This window comes from Herpailurus yagouaroundi, unplaced genomic scaffold (assembly GCF_014898765.1).
Source record: "Herpailurus yagouaroundi ecotype Mexico unplaced genomic scaffold, PumYag 194, whole genome shotgun sequence".
NCBI lineage: Eukaryota > Metazoa > Chordata > Mammalia > Carnivora > Felidae > Herpailurus > Herpailurus yagouaroundi.
The window spans coordinates 4,621,033-4,643,358 of NW_024412425.1; the positions used below are offsets into that span (position 1 = coordinate 4,621,033).

Genomic DNA, 22,326 nt, shown 5'->3' on the forward strand with positions numbered 1-22,326 from the left:
ACCTCTCTGAGGCTCAGTGCCTCCTTCTGTAAAATGGGGATAAAACAGTAGTCACCTCAGAGGGAAGTTAGGAGGACCGTCGGAAACGATCCGTGGAAAACATTTAGAACAAAGCCCGGCAGTCAGTGACACACACCCGTTAGGTATTGTCACTGTCGCCATTGTCATTCCCCTTGTGAGCCGCAGCGAGAACCCTGGTGGCTGAGTGCTCTGTGAGTATGGATTTAGGCGTGTCTGCGTCCCCTCTGTGTCCCTGGCACGAAGTTTTTTATCTTTTCAAAGACCCCGTAAAGAAGTGTATCATCCCTACTGTACAACTGAGGCAACCGAGACCTGAAGGGCCTGGCTCAAATCACAGAGCCGTTTGGGTCCAGGACAAGCACTTGGGTCCGGAGTCCACACCCAGGCCTGCCGACCACGGCGGGGCGCCTACCCTGCGCTGACCCACGAGCGGGGGCCACGGCCTCCTTCATCTCACGGAGTGCTCTGCACACCTGGGGAGTGGGTGCCACCGACTGCCCCCCTCGACAGATGGGAAAACTGAGGGTCAGGGAGGTCAAACGACTCCCCTGAGCCCACGCAGAACCGAGCCCGTGGTCCTTGCTGAGCTGGTGCCGGTGAGCCCCCTGTCCTCCACGTCTTCCAGGCGTGTGCAGCCGTAGCCAGAGATGCCGTGTGTTTCCCTGAGGGGTGGGAGGACAGAGGTTAGGTTTAGATCTGTCCAGTGCCATGAAGCGAATCACTTAATCACTTCCTGCCTCGGTTTTCCCACCTGCAAAGTGGGGATCCCATCTCACAGGGCTGTTGTGAGAACTGAGTAAATTCATGTTAGGTCAGGCAGACGGTAAGTGCTCAATGATTATTGTTACTACTCTTTCAGGTTGGGGAACACGTGTCATTTATTTCTGGATTTTGCTTATTTAATGCTAAAAGCAGAGTCCAAATGAAAACAACCAGTGTTCATGAGTTCCGGTCTCCCAAGAAAGAACACAAAAATCACGAGACAGGCCCTGGAGCCGGCTGCCGGGGCTTGAGTGCTGGCTCAGCCCCAGTCAGCAACCCAAATCGCAAATTACTTGACCTCTCTCCTCAGCGTTTGTGCCTGTAAAATAGCCATATAATAGGGTCAACCTTAGAGAGCTGTTAGCACGAGCTAGTAAACTTTTAGGACAGGGCCTAGTGCAGAGCCAACGCTGAGGGAGGGGGTGGCACCATCACCATCATTGTTTGCTTGCATTGGTTCCTTATCCACGGCGGGTGGTGGGCACTCAAGGGGTTAATTTCAGGCTGGCCTGGAGGCTGTGGGTTTGGGGCAGGGCAGCGGCCCTGCCCTGTTTGGCCACCAGAGGGAGCAGCTGGGCCTTGGTGACCGCGCACATCACACCCTCCGGGAGCCAGGGGAGGGGGCTGGCTGGGCGTGGCCAGGATGGCTCCAGCCCCCAGCTGTCTCTTCGCCCACCCCCTCCGCTTGCAGAGCCATCCGGTCCCCACCCGGGTGACATCCTCCTTACACTCCCTGAGTGGGGTGGAGTGGGAAATCTGGGGAGGGGGCTGGCTGAGAGTGGTCAGCTCCAGCCCTTTGTGGCCCCTCCCCTCCCATGGGGCCATCCAGTCCCTTCCTTAGGGCTGCTCTTCCTATGGCCTCTGACCCCCTCCTCCTTCTTACGCTGCTTTGCTGGGCGCACCCGGTGCCCAGTGAGTCCCTTTCCCAAACCTCCAAGGAGAAGGGGCGTGGGAGGAGGGGAAGAACGGGGAACTGGAAAGGGGGGTGAGAAATAAAGATAACAGACAGAGAGAGAGACACACACACAGGCCAACAGGCAGACAGAGACTCAGAGAGAGAAACAGAGATAGAGAGACAGACGGAAATAAAGAGAGAGAGTGGAAAACAGGCTAACTCCCTGAGTCAGAAATACAAAAAGGGACAGAGACAGACAGACAGGGAAAAAGAAGTAAACAGAAAATCAGACACCAAACGGATAGGGGAAGAAAGACAGGCTGAAAGAGAGACGGAGGAAGGAGAGCGAAGCCAGGACGGGGCGTGCCAGCTGGAGGAATGGACGGTCGCCTGGCATGGGACGTGTAGTGGCCCCAGCCCACAGAGCTGGGTGGGCAGAGAGGAGCCGGGGCGCAGCGGGGGCGAGGGGGGATGGGAGGGGCAGGCGTTGTGCTGCTGCTGCTGCTGCTGTTGGCCGGAGCGGGCGCCGGGGTGGCCTGGAGACCACCAAAGGGAAAGTGCCCTCCGAGCTGCTCCTGCTCCAAGGATAGTGCCCTGTGTGAGGGCTCTCCAGACCTGCCCGAGAGCTTCTCCCCGACCCTGCTGTCACTGTGAGTGTCACCGCGAGGGTGAGGATGGGAGTCCTGGGGCCCCAGGGCTTGGGGGCAGGGGGCCGGGCCCCCGAGGACATGGCCCTTCAGGATCTTGGGAGGTGGGCAGCAAAGGATGTTGGGATGCCTCACAGGGGGCTGCTGGGATTGGGACAGGAGCGGAAGGGCAATCCCGAAGCACAGGGGCAGCGTTTGGGGCCCCAGAAGGGGGACAGCCGGAGGGAGGACTGAATGTTGCCAGGATCCTCGCCAAGTGAGGAGGGCAAATCCCTGTGTCCCTGGGATGTAAAGGAAATACATCCAGGGTTGGGGTGGCATGTCAGCGTCCCCCAGACAGGGGACGGCTCTGGGGCGGGGCTGGAGCCTGGGGGCGGTTTTCTCCTCACCCACCATCGCCCACGTCCCCAGCTCACTCGTTAGGACTGGAATCACCCAGCTGAAGGCCGGAAGCTTCCTGAGGGTGCCCACACTGCACCTGCTGTGAGTGGGGCCCAGCTGAGTGGACAACTAGCTCGAGGGAGTGGGTGGGTGTTCACGCAGGTGCGTGGGGGGGGGTGCACACATACGTGTATGTGCATGGCTGTGAAAGCACCGTGTGTGTGTGCGTGTGTGTGTGTGTGTGTGAGACAGTGCCCACCTGGGTTGAGGGTGGAGGCCGAGGTTAAAATGTCAGAGAGGGGGCAGCAACTCTGCAAAAATTCTTTCTTGCTCCCTTGCCAGCCTCTTCACATCCAACTCCTTCTCTGTGATTGAGGACGATGCATTTGCGGGCCTGTCCCACCTGCAGTACCTGTGAGTGAGGCCAGGGGATGGGGGCAGGGACGGGGGCTTGGTAGAGTGTGGCTCCTAGAGTGGAGGGAGGTATAGAGGCTTACTGGCACGGGCGGGAGGGTCCGGCCAAGGGTCCCTCCTGGAGGGGCAAGAGGCCTGGCGTCTTGGCAAGAAGCCTGCTCACCTCCCCTCTCTGTGCTGCAAGGTGCACAAAGGGCCTGGGGAACCCAAGACTGTTTCTGGCCCTACCCGACTTACGGGAGCCCGGGGAGCGGACAGAGAGGCCGGAGGCAAGGAGATGTTTCGAATTAACGGGAGACAACTCTGAGGCGGTGATGGTAGGGGTGGCGGGGAAGGCAGTACGACGACGCCGGCATTGGGCCGGTGTTGGCGATAACGGTGTTGAAGGCTATGCTGCGGCCGCTCGCGGGGAAGTGCCGGCACGAAGGAGGACCATGGAGTGGGGATGACGTTGGCAAAGATGGCGGACCCGATGGCGATCGCGCCGGTGGCGATATTGATGATGGAGTCTGAGCGGTCGATGTTAGTGTTATCATTGTCGTGGGTGTTGGCCATCACATATCGGTGTTGCTATTGGCGGTGGCTGTGGGTAGGTTGTCGGCGTCGGCGTCGTGTGGGCGTAAGGGCGACGTGGTAGGTACTGGGCTTGGCGGGGACGACGGAGGTGCCGGTGTGTGGGAAAACTGTGGCTGTAGGGGTGCTCGTGGCGGGTAGAGACGGGGGTGCTGGGGACAGTGGGGCCGTGGGTACCGGGAGCGCCTGTCCCAGTGCCAGTGCTTCTGGAAATGGTGGCAGTGGTGGTGATGGGGTGGCAGCGTTCGCTGTCAGGCTGGCAACGAGCACAGGTTAGGCTCCTGGCTCCTGGGATTGTAGTCTGGGACCCTGGGGAGGAGAGGTTTCCGGGGAGGCGTCGGCACATTCCAGGGGCCTAGGGCTCCCGTGGGGTGAGTTCCCCCCAAGCACGACGGGGCCACAGCAGGGAACCCAGGGCCTCCCCATCACCATGCCTTCCCTCCACAGCTTCATCGAGGACAATGACATTGGCTCCATCTCTAAGAACGCTCTCAGAGGACTTCGCTCACTCACACACCTGTGCGTGCCCCCAAGGCCTCGCCCCTCTGCTCACCAGCCCGCCCTGACAGGCTCCCCCAGACCCCATCACCCCATCACGCGGGGCATCCAGGTAGCTGGTGACGGTTCCTCCTCTCTCTCTCCTTCCACCAGGAGCCTGGCCAGTAATAATCTCAAGACCCTCCCCAGATTCCTGTTCCGAGGCCTGGAGACCCTAACTCATGTGTGAGGCTCAAGGGGGCTGGGCGGGTCGGGGAGTTGGGGAATGTTCGAGAGGGAAGCGGATTGCTGTGCCCACTTTCGGTTGACATATCTAAGTACGGCTGCAACGGTCCTCACATATTTCCTCACTCACCTCTGGGGCCCCATCCCGAACCCTTGCCCGGGGAGGGGGCGGGGAGTGTGGCCTCCAGGGGGCAGTGGAAGCCAGGTCGCAGCCCCTCCCCGGCCTCTTGCCCCAGGGACCTCCGCGGGAACCCGATCCAGTGTGACTGCCGCGTCCTCTGGCTGCTGCAGTGGATGCCCACCGTGAATGCCAGCGTGGGGACTGGGGCCTGCGCCGGCCCCACTGCTCTGGCCCACATGCAGCTCCGCCACCTGGACCCCAAGACGTTCAAGTGCAGAGCCATTGGTGGGGGCTTTCCGGGCTGGGGGGGTGGGACAGCAGGGGTTCCAGAAGAAGGCGGGAGATCAGGGGAATGGCTGCCAGGGCTGAAGGGCTCACCTCACTCCCTGCTCTGCCGTTTCCCAGCTTGTGAGACCCTGGGCAAGCAGCATCACCTCCCTGAGCCTCAGTTTCCTCATCTGTAAAATGGAGGTAATAAACAGTGACGTAGTGAGAATTCAGTGATGTATCTGCACCTGCATCTGGTGCAGAACCTCGGATGGGAGGCCCTCCTGAATGTTCACTCTGCTGGTGTTATTAATATAAAAATGACCTTTTAAAAATACTTGCTACGATCCTTCTGCTTTCCCATAAATATATTTTGGTACCTTTACGGGTCCCGGGCACTGCAGAAGACTCAGCAGCGAGGAAGCGCAGAGGAAGTGGAGAGTGAGAACCCAGAGCGGTCAGGGCTGGGATGGGGGAAGCCGACAGAGCTGCAGACGCCCAGAGCCAGAGTGAGGGCCGGGGAGGGCTTCCTGAAGCGGTGCGTATTTGAGTTCAGATCCGAAGGCTATAGATACAATGATCGATTATTACCATCATCTAAGTGTGAGACACGTTTTTGGTCTGTGGGACCCATAGAACCGGAGAATTTAGCTTCAGTTATCCCGCAAAGATTCACTCTGTGTCCAGCCCTGGGAGAGGCAAGGGGCACCAAGATAGGGCCCCGCCCTCAGAGCCCTGGCAGGTGAGGCATTAAATAAAACATTGCAGAAATAAATGTACACTACGCCTCGTGATAAACACAGGGAGTGGTGAGGGAGATTAAGTGAGGGGGGCGGTCCTACCTTCCATGGGGCATTGATTGGAGAAGGCTTTTCTGGAGAGGCGGCTTCAGATCCAGAAGAGCGCTGTAGACAGGGAGGACAGCATGTGCAATGGCCCTGAGGCAGCAGAGAGTTTGTCCTGCTTGAGGGTCACAGTCAGGCAGTGTCCCGGGGAGTGAGTGCAGGGAAGGACACAGGTGACACTGAAGGCTGCAGGGGCCTCACTGTGTACGATTTTGAAAGCCACAGAGAGCAGAGTGGCCTTTATCCTGATGGCCGTGGGAAGCCGTGGAGGGCTTGGAGCAGGGGGTGATGACAGGAAGGACGTTTTTAAGAGATCCACCTTTGGGTGGGCATCCTTGGTGGTTTCGTTCATTGCTTCAACCCTGGTACCTGGAGACAGGGCCTGGCACATAGAGTGATGTATTAGAACCTGGAGTCTACCGCCGGGCCCGTCCACCACCGCGCTGGGCGACCTTGGTGCATCACGACCAAAGCTAGGCTGCTTACCATGAATTAGAGAAGAGAGGAGGGACTGAGGTGAGCAGTCCAGGGCGTGGGACAGCCTCTGGGTGTTGTCCTGGCTTTCATGATTGAAAGTGAGTTATGGCACGTCCACGTGCCGGGTCACGGGGAGAAGGGGAAAGGGACCGAGTCCGGGACGAGCCGTTGCCAAACAAGTGAGGCGACCGTTACCCCCATCGCTTGGCTCTTTTTCCCTTGGAAACCTGGTGTGGACAGGGCCACGCCTCATCTCAGGAGGGAGGTGTCGGGGGAGTGCTGAGACAAGGTGGCCTCTACCTGGGCAGTTTTGTGCTCCAGTCCGATTTCATGGAAGGTGGCAAGGATGGATTGTGCCGGACGGTCCCGTGCCTGCCTCTCGGCCCGTTTCCTCATCTGTAAAACGGCTATGATGAAATGTCCCTCACAGGGATCTTGTGGAGTTAAATGAATTGATAAATACATTGTTCCTAAGCAGTTATTTGATGATGTCATGCAGCTTAGAAAACACAGTATGACCGTGTTGCTGTGACTTAATTCGTCTATAGATCAAAAGATTCGCTATCCGTCCCTTTGAGGTGCACACCCCTCATTTCAGAGATGTGGAAACCGAGGCTCAGCGATGAGGGCCCTCGGGGTCCCCCGTGCCTCCCTGACTCTCTCCTGCCACCCCCAGAGCTGTCCTGGTTCCAGACGGTTGGGGAGGCGGCGCTGGGCGTGGAGTCCTTCTCCTACCAGGGGGAGCCCCACATCGTCCTGGCACAGCCGTTTGCGGGCCGTTGTCTGATCCTCACCTGGGACTATAGCCTGCAGCGTTTCCGGCCCGAGGAAGAGCTGTCAGGTGAGCACCCCCTCGCATCCTCCTGCCTGTCCCCGTAGCCTGCCCGCTGTGGGGGGGGGGAGACCCCGACCTGCCTGGCTGACCTGACCGCCCCTCCTGCTCCCCGACCCCCCCCACAGCGCCCTCGGTGGTGTCCTGCAAGCCACTGGTGCTGGGCCCGAGCCTCTTCGTGCTGGCCGCCCGCCTGTGGGGTGGCTCGCAGCTGTGGGCCCGGCCCGGCCCCGGCCTGCGCCTGGCCCCCACACAGGCCCTGGCCCCACGACGGCTGCTGCGGCCCAATGACGCCGAGCTCCTGTGGCTGGACGGGCAGCCCTGCTTCGTGGTGGCCGACGCCTCCAAGGCGGGCAGCACCACGCTGCTGTGCCGGGACGGGCCCGGCTTCTACCCTCACCAGAGCCTGCACGCCTGGCACCGGGACACGGATGCCGAGGCCCTCGAGCTGGACGGCCGGCCCCACCTGCTGCTGGCCTCTGCCTCACAGCGGCCCGTGCTCTTCCACTGGCTCGGGGGCCGCTTCGAGAGGCGCACAGACATCCCCGAGGCTGAGGACGTCTATGCCACGCGTCACTTCCAGGCCGGCGGGGACGTGTTCCTGTGCCTGACACGCTACATCGGGGACTCCATGGTGAGGCTGGGCCCCTCAGGTGGGGCAGGCAGTGGAGGCCGCAAGCCAGACCCGACCTGCGGCCCCCCTCAGGGCTGGTCTTTTAGCACCGACCCCACCTTGCACACCGGCCTTGAGACTGACCTGACCTCTCAGGCTGACCTTCGAACTCTGACCCCACCTAGTGTTCTGATCTTTGAACTCTGGCTGCCCTGACACTGACTCCAAGACAGTGACCCCTCAGGCTGGCTCACCACAAGCCACTCCCTGTCCCCCGACATTGACACTGGCCCCACGATTCTAATTCTACCGCCAGACTCCGGCTCCATAACTCTGACACGCTCCAAACTCCCACTTGACCACAATCACCACTTGACCACCACCCACTTGACCACAAGCACTCTGAGTCTCCAGGGCTGATGGCCCACCCCCTCTAGCATTCTCATTCTGGGGTGAGATACCACCAGGCAGAGCCTAGAAGGCACTGATCTGACTCAGGTGTCCCCAGGACACGTGTGGGGAACAGACTGTGGGTGTAGGGATGGAGGGGGGGGAGACCAGGGAAGAGCCTGGCATCATGGTCCAGGAGGGAAGTGACTGCCGCCGGGCCGGAGTGCAGCCAGAGGAGATGGGAGAGATGTATCCCATCGTGGGTAAAGCTGACCGACTCTGTGCGGGGCGTGAGGGGGAGAGAGGGGCCAAGGATGACTTCAGGTTTGTGGCCCGAGCAGCTGGGTGGTGACACGTGTGAAGGTAAGAAAGCCGCAGGAGCTTGGGGACCTACAGGCCTGTCTCCAGGCTGTCCCAAGTGCTCAGAAGGGCTGCAGGCCTGGCCCTCCTGGACCCCAGGCCCTAACTAGTGGCCACACTTCACAGGTCATGCGCTGGGACGGCTCCATGTTCCGCCTGCTGCAGCGACTGCCCTCGCGTGGTGCCCACGTCTTCCAGCCGCTGCTCATCGCCAGGGACCAGCTGGCTATCCTGGGCAGCGACTTTGCCTTCAGTCAGGTCTTGCGTCTTGAGCCTGACAAAGGGCTCCTGGAGCCGCTGCAGGAGCTGGGGCCCCCAGCCTTGGTGGCCCCCCGTGCCTTTGCTCACATCACCGTGGCCGGCAGACGCTTCCTCTTCGCCGCTTGCTTCAAGGGCCCCACACAGATCTACCAGCATCACGAGCTAGACCTCAGTGCCTGAAACGCGAGGGGACCTTGAGACCTTGGACACGGCTCGGAGGGGAGGGGGCACTGGCGCGGGGAGTCCCAGGCCTCTGGACGCTCACTTGAACGGCCTCCTGGCCCTACCCGGGGTGATGGTATCTGTGAGGTACTGACCACAGGCCGAGTTCAAGACAAGGGCCTTGAACTTCCAGTCTGAAGCAACATCTCAGCCCGTGGCACATGCTCCGACCAAGCATGACTTGGGGCTCGGGCTGGGGCACCGCAAGAAGCTGGGGTACCGAAGCCATGGTGGGGGCGATGTGCAGAACTCCATGAGGTCTGGAAGAGCCCCCTCAAGCCCACTCCCCTCCTGCTCCCTCTGAAAGTGCTGAGGAGGAGAGAGCTTTCCTTTCCCTCTAAACTCATTCTGGCCAATCTCTTTTAGTGCCCGCCTCCGTGACGTCATCAGTCGCTGGGCCGGTTTCCCTGCCCGGGCCTGCTAACTTCCTCTGCTGCTTTGTGCGCATGCCTCCTGCCCAGGCGGAAGCCCAGCGTGTTGGCCCTCTTGCGCCTGCGCAAGAAATAGGTGGGAAAGTAGGTGTTGTGGCTGGAGCCCCCGCTACCCTTTCTCTGGAGAGGACGGGAAGTGTATAAGCTCAATAAACACGCTGTGCACCTGCCTCACCCATTATGGGATCTTTGGAAGAAGGTGTCTCTTGGGTGGCGTGCGGGGGAGAGCGGGAGGAGTGGTATCCCAGGAGCAGTGTTATGGAGGGGAGAGGTCACGGGGTGCATTTTGGCTGCCTCTGCTGCTTTTTCGCAAGCCCCATGAGTGTGGGCTCATGATTATGGGGGGCCTCGTGGGATGTTTGAAGGAAATAGGGCATGACGAAGGGACAAATCGCTGGTTTATTGTGGATCTCTTCTTTGGGTCATGTCTCAAGGCATCGTAGGAGATAGTTTTAGGTGTTTTGAAGGGTTTTAGGCGTTATATGGGGTGGCCCTTGGGGACATTTTGGAGATCTTTTTGGGTATTGGGGAGTCTCAAGGGAGTTTGAGGCTCCTCGGAGGTTCTCACGCCATGTGGCCACTATATATTATTAGTCTCATGGGGAATTATTTAGAGAACTCACAGGGACAGTTGGGTACTAGGAAGAGTTTTCTATAATCAAGTGGGGTCCCAGAGGTGAGTGGGGGGGGGGGGCATGGGGTCTTTCTATTCTAACCATACTCTATGTGACTCCTCATATCGTGATAGGAAGATCCACATCCTTGTTTTCCTGGGATGGTCTCAATGTCCCAGCATTCCATCTGGTTAGAGCGCCCTTTCACTCCCCAGAGTGTCCACCACTTGGCTACTAGAAAATTTTAAATTGCACCCGTGGCTCCCCCAGCCTTGGGAGGCAGAGGGCAGACCTCATGCCATTCATCAGGCCTTAGAGAGATGATGGCCAGCTTCTGTGCCAGCTGCCAGTGAAAGCCCATCCCAACGTAGGGAGTCTTGAGGCTGCTTGGGCAGGAGACACGATCAACTTTTAGATTAAAAATCGAACAGAAAGACACCCCACCCCCACCCCCAGTGAGAGGTGAGATGAGACCCTGGCAAGGCGGTCTGAGGAGAGGAGGGAGACTTCCATCCTGGAGTCCAAGCCCCCATGCAGAGCCAAGACTTGGGGGAAGAGAAGGGACGTCCGTGTCCTTTTGGTCGATCCATCCTCAACAGTGATGGGCAGAGCCTGGGAGAGATGACGGGTCAGCTTGTGAATGCACATGGGGTTTTCTCCCCAAGGCACGTGCACACACGTGCACACTCACCCACCCCTCACATCCTGTGTTCCCCTCACCCCACGCTGGTCCTGCCTTACCTGGAGTGATGAGAGGAGGGGAGTCCCCTGGATGGTGACTAGGGAAAGAAAAGTCGTGAAATCAGTATCCACTCCCTCGTCCTCTCAAGGCTAGAAGATTCCCAGCTTGCCCTGACAGCTTCCTGGCTATTTTTCCAATGCTGGTTGTAACATTCCAGGGACCAAAGCTTTTCAGGATTTGGGGCCCTCTGAAGATTATCAGCTCTGAAGAATAAACCTGGAAAAATCTTAGTGGCGCGAATTCTCCAGGGCAGCGCCGGGAGGCCTCTTTCTGCGAGATTTAGCTCCTTCCACCAGTGAAAGGTGTCTGTTCAGCGTGAGCCGGGCACACGGGAAACCCGTCTTACCTGGGCTTCTGGCTGAACTTGCACTTGCATTTCCCACCTGTTGGGGAGAGGGGATGGTTGGGAGAGAGGACCCGGGCCCACAGCCCTGCCCTGCCAGCCCGGCCACCAGCGTCCCCACTCACTCATGAGGACGATGATGCCGATGGTGCACAGAACCCCAGCACAGATGAGTCCACCGATTCGGAGTCTGTGCCAGTCTAGGAGAAACCCGAAGGGGGTCGTCAGTGCCTGCCCCCCCCCCCATCAAACCCCCATCTATCCAACAAGTAGGTATTGGGCACCTATGGCGGGCAGGGAGCCGGGGATACGGAGTGAACAGACAGCCCCCCAGCCCTCCTGTGCTCACATTCCCCTTTACACACAAACAAGCGATAAGAGATTCAATGGAAGGTCAGGTGAAGATAAGCTTTCTGAAGACAAATAAGCAGGGCCAGGGGACAAAAAGTCAGAGGCCCAGCGTGGTCAGGGAAGGCTTCTCCGAGCAGAGACCCGGGGAGGTGAGGCAGGGGGCCGTGGCAAAGGGATCGGAAGGTACAAAGGTCTGGAGGTCTGGAGTGTGTCTGCCGTGCCTGAGAGACGGCGGGGAGGCCACCGCATAGCTCGCCTCCTTCAGGCAGTTTTTGCAAGACAGCCCTTCCCCCTGCCGTTGATTTGAACCCTAACAACGGCTTCCTGTGAAATGTCCTGGCTTCCTGTGTGTCTGTCCTGCCGGAAGAGAACCTTCGCAGGGACCAGATTGGCCTCGCTCATTCCTTTATTCCTTTATTCTATGGTGTTGACTGTTCAGTGCCTCACTCCTCGCCCCTTCCTATCCTCACCCTTGTTTCACCCACATCAGACCCTCACCCAACCTAGGTGGCCCCCTTGGCACAAAATAGTAGGTGGGGGTGGGGAGGCTCCGGAGAGAGGGGTGCAAGCTCTCACCATAGTAGAAAGGACTGTTTTTATCTGCAAGAAAAGAAAAAAGAACGTGAATCCAGGACAACAACCAAGACGCAGGGGTGCGGGGTGGGGGGTGGAATTTGGGGGTGAGCCTGGTGGAAGGGTCCAGTCTGACTCACCTTCTGGGTCGTTGGCGTCCAGGGCAGGCAGGCCTGCTGGGAGAAGCGGGAAGGACAGGGGATGGCGGTGCCAGCCTCAGTAAACTGCCGGGCAGAGCCACAGAGCCTCAGGGGCCTCGAGATAGGGTCCCCTGGCAGACAGTTCCCCTCCTGCGGGCACAGGCGTCCGGCCCCCACTGGCTGCCCCTGTACCTCTCACCTCGGAGGTGTGGACTCACCCCCGAGCCCCAAGCCTGTGAGCCCTGCTGGCACTTTGCCTCCTAAAATAGGTTTTAATCTGGGCGGCTTTAGGCCACTCTTTGGCCTGGTGTTTCCAGACACCTGCTAATCCATGCCTCCCGCAGAAATGGAACAACATTCTTTTTTTTTTTGTAATTTTTTTTATGTTTATTTTTGAGAGAGAGAGAGAGAGAGAGAGAGAGAGACATGAACAGGGGAGGGACAGAGGGAGAGTCAACAGGGGAGGGAGACAGAAGATCAGAAGCTGGCTCTGTGCTGAGAGCAATGAGCCCTATGCAGGGCTCGAACTCATGAACTGCGAGATCCTAACCTGAGCTGAAGTCGAACGCTTAGCTGGCTGAGCCGCCCAGTGCCCCGTGGAGCAACATTCTTCTCAACTTATCAAGATGACAGATGGCATCGGTTCCCGGTCATTCTCACAGCCTCATCCACACCCCACCCGTTCTGGTGTTTGCTCGCCACTTCCTTTTAAAGCAAATCACTAATTAGAAACTTAACGCACTTTACTCAAAAGTGCAGCTTTCTATTACTACCCTACATGGAATGCCAATCTTGCCCGATGTGAGGGATAAAAAAATACCAGAAAAGCAAAGGACTAGGATTACATTCGGGCTAGAAGCAGTGGGCCACCTGAGCTCTGGGCCTAAGCTCTGTTCTTTCTTTGTGAAAAGGAGATTAACAATTTTTAATTATATTTAAAGCACAAACGCAATGTGCTTACTCTGCACTGGGCCCTGTTCTAACTGCTTTTCTTTCTTTCTTTTTTTAAAAAACTTTTTTTTTTAATGTGTATTTATTTTTGACAGAGAGAGAGACAGAGCATGAGCAGGGGAGGGGCAGAGAGAGAGGGAGACACAGAATCGAAAGCAGGCTCCAGGCTCTGAGCTGCCAGCACAGAGCCCGATGCGGGGCTCGAACTCACAGACCGCGAGATCATGACCTCAGCCGAAGTCGGACGCTCAACCGACTGAGCCACCCAGGCGCCCCATCTAACTGCTTTTCAAGTACTAACTTGTGAAATGACTATTAAGTGCATACCATTATTGTTTCCATTTTTACACTGGGGAAACTGAGGCACAAAGGATTTCCGTAACTGCCGCATACACGAAGCTCCCAGTCATCTCTTGTACTAGTGTTAGGGAGGTGTTAAAGACACAGTACACAGGGCTGAGCCTTCTCCTCCCTCGAGAGGGTGACTTTGTAGCTGTGTGAGCCTCTGCTTTAAGAGGTCCTGTCTTTGTGTGTCCCTTGAAGTCACCGGTGTGGCACTTCTTACCCTCAAGGAGATGCTGTCCTGGTAGTCCCTACCCCACAAGGGAGGCGGAAAGCATGAGAGGGACACACGTGGAACTTGGCCACCACTCAACAGAGGGGTTTGGGGAAAAGGCAGTCCCGGGGATGGGTACTCACCTGTCAGGAGGATGAGCAGACTTAGGGTCACCTCTCGCATGTCCGCGTCCAGCTGGCCTGGAGGGGTGGGGACGGATGGGGAGGGTCCAACTTGAGCAGGGCTGCGGGCTGCCAGACAGGTGCCTCTGGTTCCCAATCCTCTCCTACTCTGCCCCCACCGGGGGTACGAAGCTCGCCCCAGGGCAGGAAGGCTGGCATTAAAACCCACTCACTGGCTGGGAGGTAAGTGCGGGGGGGGGTGGGTGACGACGCGGACCTGGCGAGGGATCACAGTAACAACTCACTGGACACAAACTTGGGGCTTGAAGCGAATTTCCCTGGCGACCAAATGAGGGAGGTGCTGCCTGCCGTTATCCCCATCTTACAGATGGGGAAACTGAGAAACTGAAAGCTGGAAATGGGTGCGTAGGGTCAGCCCGGCGGGGAGCGGGACTTAAAGCAGCCTGGCTCTGCGGAGGCTGCTCGTCACTCAGGACTCTCAGGGCCTCGGGGTGTTTTGGGAAACAGGACGTCGGAGCCAGGTGGCAAGAGGCCCGGTTCCCGGGTGTGTCTGCCACAGGACAGCTCGGAGCCTGCCTGCCCTGCCCAGACTCTGCAGACCTCGGGCTGGGCCAGGGCCGGGGCCCGGCCGGCTCCTCAGGCGGCTGGGGGCGAGGCGCGGGCAAGGGAGAACCGGAGGCTGGGGCGGGCGTGGGGCACGGAGCAGAGACGAGTCATCTGGCTGCAGCCCCAGGCCCATCTTCTGCCCCCCACCTCGTTTGTGCCCCGGCCTCGGCCCCAGGCTCTGTCAGGCTCCTCCTGGCAGCCTTATTTCCTCCCTCCCCAGGTAGGCCTGCCCAGCAAGAAGACCCCCCCCCCCCCCCATCCCCTTCCTGGTCTGGCATCAGCCCACCCTCCCCGCATCCTCAGTGCCCAAGATAAGCCCCCGTGCGTCGCCCGGCCCCCGCCCAGCCCCAGCCCCCCAGCCCCAAGCACCCACTGTCAAAACGTTGATAGCAAGAGCTAGCACGTCCTCTGACCCACCCTGTGCTGCGCACTGCCCGTGACCTTGCTGTGTGTTCACCCATTTCACCGCCACCCCCGCCCCCCACCGCCGGAAACCCCGGAGGCGATCTCTTCTATCCTCCATTTCACCGATGGCAAAACACATGCCCTCGCTAAGCCTGGCGAAAAGCCTTTTGACCTTCCCTGCTGTGTCCCCGCGACTCCCGTCCACAGCTGAAGAGAGCGAGCCCGTCTCTCCATACCATGGAAACCCCACTCCGTGTTCCTTTCTGTTTCTTGCCCAGACTCCTCCCCGGTCCTGTGCACTTAGGTCCTGGGAATCCTCCCAGCCGTTCGTCCTTCAGGGTGGACTCATGGTTTTAGTCTGAGCGCCCATTTCTTGCAGGAAGGGGGACTGTGGCTTTGGAAAGCATTGCTATGGCATTTAGGGCCCCACACGTTTGGGGAGAAGAGCTGGAGTGGGTGTGTGGGCAGGACGGCCCGTGGGTCCTTGCCAAGCTACCTGGCGAGGCTTCGTCACCCCGAGATGGTGCTAATACTAGTAATAACAGCTAGTGCTGGCCGGGGGCCTGGGTGGCTCAGCCGGTTAAGCGTCCGACTCTTGATTCCGGCTCACGTCATGATCTCGCGGTAGGTGAGTTCAAGCCCCGCATGGGGCTCTGGGCTGACAACACAGAGCCTGCTCAGGATTTTCTCTCTTTCTCTGCCCCTTCCCCCCCAAATAAATAAACAAGCTTGGAAAAAAAAAAAAAAAAAAAGAGCTAATGCTTAATTGTTTACCCCATGCCAGGCACTGTTTCAGTTCTTTGCATTTATTCACTTACATAATCTTCGCGGCTTGATGAAGTTGGCACTGTGGTTACCCCCCGTTGCTGTCACAACCCAGAAACCCCTGCTAACTCAGCTTAATGCTGCATGCCGTCCCCCAGGACCCAGAGTCCCAGCTCTGAAGCCTCTGTCCGTGGAATTCACCACGTCCCCCTGGCCGCGAGGGCTCTGTTTCTCCCCGTCTCAGGCACCTCTCAGCATCCCTGGCACAGGGGGGATGGATGAGGGAGCCTAGCGGCGCCCCAACCCCTGGGCGACATTTCCGGCCTGGCCCTCCCACGGTGCAGGCTGCTGGGAGCTGGTGTCTGGGCACCTGCCCAGACTGTTGTTGGAAGAGGCTTGTGAGCTGCTCCCGAACTGGTTGTTGTCTGGTTGTTGTCGGTGTGAAGGCTCAGAGAGGAGGGCAGCCTGCAGGTGGAGGCTCTCCCCACCCCTCTCTGCTCCTTTCCCGCCCTGCAGGCCCAACACGGGGTCCAGAGCTGTTTCCACCAGCCGCCTTGTGCGGCTGTTCCTCCATGATGGTGGCCAAGCCCTTCGAGCCTGATGACTCCCTCACTTCCCCGAAATTTCCTACCAACTCCCCATTTTACAGCTTCCCCAGGAAGCCACCATCTCCTCTTCCAGGAGGCCTTCAGGATCCACACATCCCCAATCCCCAGACATCCGAGTCCATCCACTCTGATACCCTCAATCTGCCCTGACCCACCTGGATACTCCAGTCCTCCCCGGCACCCCTCTGCAACCCTATCCACCCAGATGCCCCTAATCCAGATGCTTCTGGTCAACTCGGTCACCCCCGATCTACCCAGTCACCCCGATCCCACGTGTGGGCCTTACCCTCATCCCAGCTGGCTCACCCAGCCCCCGGAAGGGAGATTGTTGGGGGGGTGGGGTGGGGATCACGTTAACGGAAGGGGCTTTCTCTAATCTGCTGCCCCCTTGCCCCCCAGAAAAGATTCTTGAAGGGAGGCTCTAGAGTCTTTAACAGAGGTAAGTGGAGGGAGGGGCGGGGGTACTTTGGGCGCAGAGCCAAGAGGCTGTTGGAAGGAGGGGACCCCAGCCGCTCACCTGTGTGGCTCCCCAGGCTGCTTGGAAAGTTCCAGGAGAGAAGGGCGAGAATGGGGCTGCTAAGCCTGAGTCCTGCCTTTATCCGCAGCTGCCCCGCCCTAAGCAAACCTGGGCAGGTAGAGAACAAGTTGGACTCCCTAAAGCTCAGGGGCTCTCTCACCCCATTCCTGCTCTTAAAGAGACAGCTCCCACACCCTTCTCCCCTACCACTAATGCCGGGGAGCTCCCTGCGGTCCCCAAGTTCACAGCAGCCTCGGGTGCGGCAAAGGGAGAATAGGATGGGCTAGAATTCTGTCCCTCACATCAGGGGAGGGGTTTTCTTTAATCTCTTGCCCCTGCGAAAAGCACCTGGCGGGAAGAAGGTTGGGGTCTTTAAATGCAGAGCTTCTGTCCTGCAGCATGGTGGGGGAAGGCCCTGCACTGGGGTCCTAATCTAATTTCTTTTACTTAAGATTGTGTGCTGTGCTTGCGGGCAATCGCAGGATAGCTAGAGTCCCCTTCCAGACCACTTGTCGCTTTTGACAGCTCGAGGGCCAGCAGAAGATGCTGATGTGACCAAGGTCATGAGGTGGGGGGGGGGGCGGGGGGGGGGCTGTTGGGCTTTAGACCATGGACCACGTCCACCATGCCCGAGAGAGCCTGGGAACTGGTTTCTGAGCACCAAGCAGGCCTTCCTAGCTCAGACCTTCCCAAGGGCGCAGGGAGTCAGATGCCCGGGTCTACGCAGTGGGTGTTGGGGTGGAGGCTGCCTCCCACTCCGGATAAGGCCATTGCACTGTGCAAGGCTTCCTTCCGCTCCCTCCTCCTTCTCCTGCCCCTCCTCCTCGTGGCATTCCTTCTGGCTGGGGTCTGTGTGGGCCCCCACACGGTCCTCGTTGGGGTGCCCCCTCCCCCCCAATTCTCTGCCTTTTTAGACAGAGGGACTTTTGTCCGGGGGCTGGATGGAGAACAAGGCGCCTTTGAGTGGCTGGCGGAGGATTGGGGTCACGGGGAGGGGCAGGGCCAGGAAAGGGTGGCCCTGCACTGGCCACCAGCTGGACTCCGGGCGACCCCCAACACCATCTCGGGGGTGGAGAGGAGGGCTGCGGGAGCCAGGCCAGGGAGAGTGTGGAGCACAGGACGGGGAAAGGGGGCTTCCGAGGTCAAGGCTCTGCTGGGGGTTGTCTGCCCAGGCCAGGGAGAAAGGGCCCCCCACTTCCTAACAGGGAGGCACGGAGAGGCAAGGAAGGCACGCCCAGACACATGCTTTCTTTATGTGGCTCCCTCAGGCCATTTTTCAACCCCAGGCCCGAGACTAGGACACGGCCTCCCCCGACTCCCGTTAAGAAGGGACCAGTCCTTTCAGGGAGTGGAGGAGGCACTCAGGGTGGATCTCCGTTCAAGTGGGAAGTTCAGGGGGGAGACAGAAACAGTGTTAAGGGGGGGCCTGCCGGGGAGGATCCCGGTCCAGCTAAGGGGGTCTTTGTCTGGGGGAAGATAGCATCTCTTGCTCAGACATTTCAAATTACGGCGTCCCCGGGAAGACCCCTTTGATGGTCTTGGGAGTTGAGTGGTGTCTCCCTCTGCTGGGAAGTCCAAGAACTGCAGGCATCCGAAGGCAAGAAGGGGCGAGCGCTTCGCGGTAGCTGAGGTGTCCTTCCCTGCGCCAGTCTGTACTCAGTTGCCAAAGGGACCCGGCAAGAATCGTAAACGAGTGAAGCAGGACAGGCAGGAGACCGTAAGGCACACTGGCCACCCGGCAAATGGGAGAACTCCTGTCCTGTTTAAAAGGCAGCCACATGGAGAGAGACGGAAGTGTCTCCCAGACCCCTCGCTGAGGGAAAAACAGCAGGATGTATAGAATTTGCTACCGGGGCGCCTGGGTGGCGCAGTCGGTTAAGCGTCCGACTTCAGCCAGGTCACGATCTCGCGGTCCGGGAGTTCGAGCCCCGCGTCGGGCTCTGGGCTGATGGCTCAGAGCCTGGAGCCTGTTTCCGATTCTGTGTCTCCCTCTCTCTCTGCCCCTCCCCCATTCATGCTCTGTCTCTCTCTGTCCCAAAAATAAATAAATGTTGAAAAAAAAAAAAAGAATTTGCTACCATTTGTGAAGGAGGGAAGAATGCCTACCCTTGTTCATGAATGAGGTATCTTTGGAGGCTGACACCCGTGGTTGCTCCTGGGGAGGAGGGGTGAGAGGCTAGGGGGTGGGGCGGAGGGAGACTCCCTCTCCTACCTTTGGAACTTTATATTCGAAAAATACCCTACTTCAAAAAAAGTCTAATTAAAAGTAGTAAAGGATAGTGTCTACACAGTCCCAGCCAATTGCTGCTATATGTTCCATCAGTGTCAGAAACCTGAATCTTTATACAGAATTCCCAATATTAAAAGTTGGCTCGGGGGCACCTAGCTGGCTCAGTGGGTAGAACAAGTGATTCTTGATCTTAGGGTCGTGGGTTCGAGCCCGACGCTGGGTGTAGAGATTACTTGCTAAAAAAAGTTGGGTCAGATTTTTTAAAAATTATGCAGGTTTAAGGGGCGCCTGGGTGGTTCAGTCAGTTGAGCAGCCGACTTCAGCTCGGGTCACGATCTCGCGGTCCGTGAGTTCGAGCCCCGCGTCGAGCTCTGTGCGGACGGCTCAGAGCCTGGAGCCTGTTTCAGATTCTGTGTCTCCCTCTCTCTGACCCTCCCCCGTTTATGCTCTGTCTCTCTCTGTCTCAAAAATAAATAAACGTTAAAAAAAATAAATAAAAAATTATGCAGGTTTAAAAAATTACAGAAGTCCAACAAAACACATCACGTCTAAGGACTGGGTTCCGCCTGGAGAATCAACTTCTGCCAGCTTTATTTCCTGAATCTTTCATGTTGGTGGCCTTGCATTCAGATATACAGACGTTTATGGGGTTTTACCCAACCCAGGCCGACCATACCTTCCCCCTAGGGTTGGACCAGAACGTGCCATATCCATGCGTGTGTTGGCCTGAGGCTGGGGCTTCTGACTTGAGACCCCCATGTGGATGCGTGAAGGTGCACACAATGACACTCGCGGGGGTGGGGGGGGTCAGTAGTGGGTGCAGCTCCTTGCATCCTATTGGGGGTTGGATCTCTTTTGGGGTGTCTTCTAGGCCAACTTGACTTCAATCATATCTAAAGTCTCTCTCTCTCTCATGTATGTATGTAATACATACATATAAATGTATGTTTATATAATCTTTAAAAAAAATTTTTTTTCAACGTTTATTTATTTTTGGGACAGAGAGAGACAGAGCATGAACGGGGGAGGGGCAGAGAGAGAGGGAGACACAGAATCGGAAGCAGCCTCCAGGCTCCGGGCCGGCAGCCCAGAGCCCGACGCGGGGCTCGAACTCACGGACCGCGAGATCGTGACCCGGGCTGAAGTCGGACGCTTAGCCGACTGAGCCGCCCAGGCGCCCCTATATAATCTTTTATAAGTAAATATGTGTTATATTTATTTTTATAGAGATAAAAAAAGTCATCCGAAACATTTCCCCCTCATTTTGCTTTTGACATCACTTGGCCCTACAGAGTCTGCTGAAGCTGTGATTGGCTGTGATTTCTCAGTACCCTAGGAATTCTTGCAACATGAGAAAAATCAAGCCTATACATAGCTTCTGAACATCACAGGGTTTTCCGGAATGCCGAATGAGAGTAAAAAATCAAAGCCATGGGGTGGTAAGCAGCTTTATTAATTTTGGTTGACCCAGGCCCCATATCCCCCTGGTTTGAGGCTTCACGGGAAAGTATGTAGGAGAGGGAGACCCACCTCCCATCTCAGACCTGCTTCCGCCTTCGGGGCCACCATTACAGCACAGACCCTGGACAGAGGCAGCCCAGGATGGATCAGGCGTGGTTCATGCAGGAAGGACCCCTGAACTGTCATCCCGAATCTGCCCAGGGTGAGGAGAAAAGGCAAAAGCAAAGACGAGCTTGGTCGTGCTTTGTGACTTCCCCCTGGAAAGGCGTTGAGGAGTCTTTCACGAGCCGGCCTGCTCCAGGGGGCACGGGAGAACGGGAGAAGAGGTCTGAGATGCAGGAGACGCAGAAAACAAACAACTAGGGTACTGACATACGGAGTGAAAGCAGATGAGGCAAAATAGTTATTACGACTTAGATCTCCACGAGGGGTATCTGGGTTTGTCGTACTCTCTCCGTAACAGTCCTGTCGTTACAAACATTCAAAATAAAAGTTGGGGAAAATGGATAAAAATTGTAGACTTAGACACGAAAATTTTCTTTAACGTTTATTTGCTTGTTTTTTGAAAGAGAGAAAGAGAGAACGAGGCGGGGAGGGACACAGAGAGAGAGGGAGACACAGAACCCGAAGCAGTCTCCAGGCTCCGAGCTGTCAGCACAGAGCCCGACAGGGGGCTTAAACTCCCAAACCGGGAGATCATGACCCGAGCTGAAGTCGGCTTAACCACCTGATCCGCCCAGGCGCCCCTAAAGGAACAGAACTGAATTGGACTGAGAGGCTGTGTCTTCGTGCATATAGCACATAGTATATAGTGAATGTTATGCATAAACATTTGTTTCTTTGTAGATAAAAGCGTGTGTGCTATTTGTGTCCTCCTGCAATGTCTTCCCTTTCCATAGCTTGGATGGTTTCCCTCGTCCCCGTCCCCTGCGTGCCCGGCTCTGTTCCTCCCTAGCTGTGGGTGCCTTACCCCGTCCCGGCTGCCCGGTCCCGCCCGCTGGGGTCCCCGAGGGCCCGCCTGGCCGCAGAGGCAGGGAAATGAGTCTGCGGTTCCCGGAGCTCGGATGGCTGGCACCAGTGGCCACGGGAAGGCGCTGACCCGGCAGCTGGCCACAGGGGCCCCTGACATGTCAGTATTCCCATCCCCTCCCCCCCCGCCCCCGCACCTCGGTGTCTACAGAGGTGCTGCCGCACCCGGCGAGGACCACCTCCGCACCCCTGCATGTCCCCGTGTCATTTACCAACTGTTGCTAACTCTCTCCCTCTGTTTTCAGAGAACGTTCCAGACTCTGCTGCGGGACTGCTAGGCAGTGTGGCAACAAGGGGCTTCACTCAACCTCAAGGGACACAGTTAATTAAGGGACAAAGTCGGGATTCCAGGCCAGGTCGTCTGGTTCCACACCCATGTGTATGTGTGTGTTGCAGGATGGGGGAGGGGGGAAGTGGCAAAAAGACAACGGGGCAGGTTAGAAAAGAGAATTAGACCACAAAGAATATTTCCGGAACCAACCATTTTTCCCCCACTGTCCCTGACCAGGCCCGGCCTCCATCCTCCCCGTTCTGGACACCACAGCAGCCCCGCCCTGGGTCCCCTGCTCTCTTGCCTGCCCTCAGTCTGCTCCTCGCCCACAGTCAGAGGGAGCCTGCGAACCCCTGAGTCAGGTCAGGGCCCTCCCGGCTCAGAGCCCTCCCCTGGCCGCACCTCTCTCCTGGCGAAAGCAAAGTCCTCACCATGACCCACGACCCATACGTCACTCCCCTGTCTGGTCCCCTGGCATCTCTGACCTCACCATCTCCTCCCCCTCAACCCCTCCCTCCCTTGCTCACTGGGCTCCAGCCACACTGGCCTCCCCGCTGGTCCTCCAGCACACCGGGCACCTTCCCAGCCTCCAGACATTGGCATCCTGGGTTCCCTCCAGCAGATTCACTGTTCCTGCCGATGTGCGCTTGGGTCCCTCCTTCATCTCCTTTCTTCAGGGCTTTGCTCAAACATCACATTCTTGATGAAGCTTTCCTTGGTCGCCAGAGTTAAAACTACGACTGCCACCTGGAAACTGCTCGGTCCACCCTATTCTCTCCCCCCCCC

The 22,326-nt window shown here is 57.8% G+C and overlaps 2 protein-coding genes and 1 long non-coding RNA gene across 4 annotated transcripts; 1 reads left to right on the forward strand and 2 right to left on the reverse strand.

The window, feature by feature from the left end:
- Window positions 1-1,001: 1,001 nt before the first annotated feature.
- LOC121011588 (uncharacterized) lies at window positions 1,002-6,804 on the reverse strand. Of its 2 annotated transcripts, XR_005781651.1 has the most exons (5): window positions 5,647-6,804; window positions 5,185-5,369; window positions 4,916-4,995; window positions 2,966-4,002; window positions 1,002-1,102 (listed from the first exon to the last, which is right to left on the reverse strand). It is a non-coding gene; the product is annotated as an uncharacterized LOC121011588 (long non-coding RNA). The 2 variants fall into 2 exon arrangements; XR_005781650.1 differs by lacking the exon at window positions 1,002-1,102 and having other exon boundaries at window positions 2,846-4,002.
- Window positions 2,150-9,416, forward strand: LGI4 (leucine rich repeat LGI family member 4). The gene is made up of 9 exons (XM_040446151.1): window positions 2,150-2,328; window positions 2,737-2,808; window positions 3,049-3,120; window positions 4,141-4,212; window positions 4,345-4,416; window positions 4,653-4,822; window positions 6,803-6,967; window positions 7,087-7,592; window positions 8,448-9,416. The coding sequence occupies exons 1-9, from the start codon at window positions 2,150-2,152 to the stop codon at window positions 8,760-8,762; spliced, it is 1,623 nt and encodes a 540-aa protein (XP_040302085.1). The 3' UTR covers window positions 8,763-9,416.
- Window positions 9,417-9,615: 199 nt separating this feature from the next.
- FXYD3 (FXYD domain containing ion transport regulator 3) lies at window positions 9,616-14,192 on the reverse strand. Its single transcript, XM_040446162.1, is given in 8 exon segments — window positions 9,616-10,461; window positions 10,591-10,628; window positions 10,938-11,051; window positions 11,053-11,134; window positions 11,862-11,885; window positions 11,999-12,031; window positions 13,649-13,705; window positions 13,933-14,192. Coding segments are annotated over 8 exon segments (444 nt in total). The 5' UTR covers window positions 14,009-14,192; the 3' UTR covers window positions 9,616-10,441.
- Between the last annotated feature and the right edge of the window lie 8,134 nt (window positions 14,193-22,326).

Excerpts from the sequence above, each read along its gene's own strand:
- LGI4 (XM_040446151.1), top strand. The coding sequence starts at position 2,150 with ATGGGAGGGGCAGGCGTTGTGCTGCTGCTGCTGCTGCTGTTGGCCGGA. Across the intron at positions 2,809-3,048 it reads GTGCCCACACTGCACCTGCT|CCTCTTCACATCCAACTCCT; the intron begins GTGAGTGGGGCC and ends CTCCCTTGCCAG. Across the intron at positions 3,121-4,140 it reads CTGTCCCACCTGCAGTACCT|CTTCATCGAGGACAATGACA; the intron begins GTGAGTGAGGCC and ends TTCCCTCCACAG.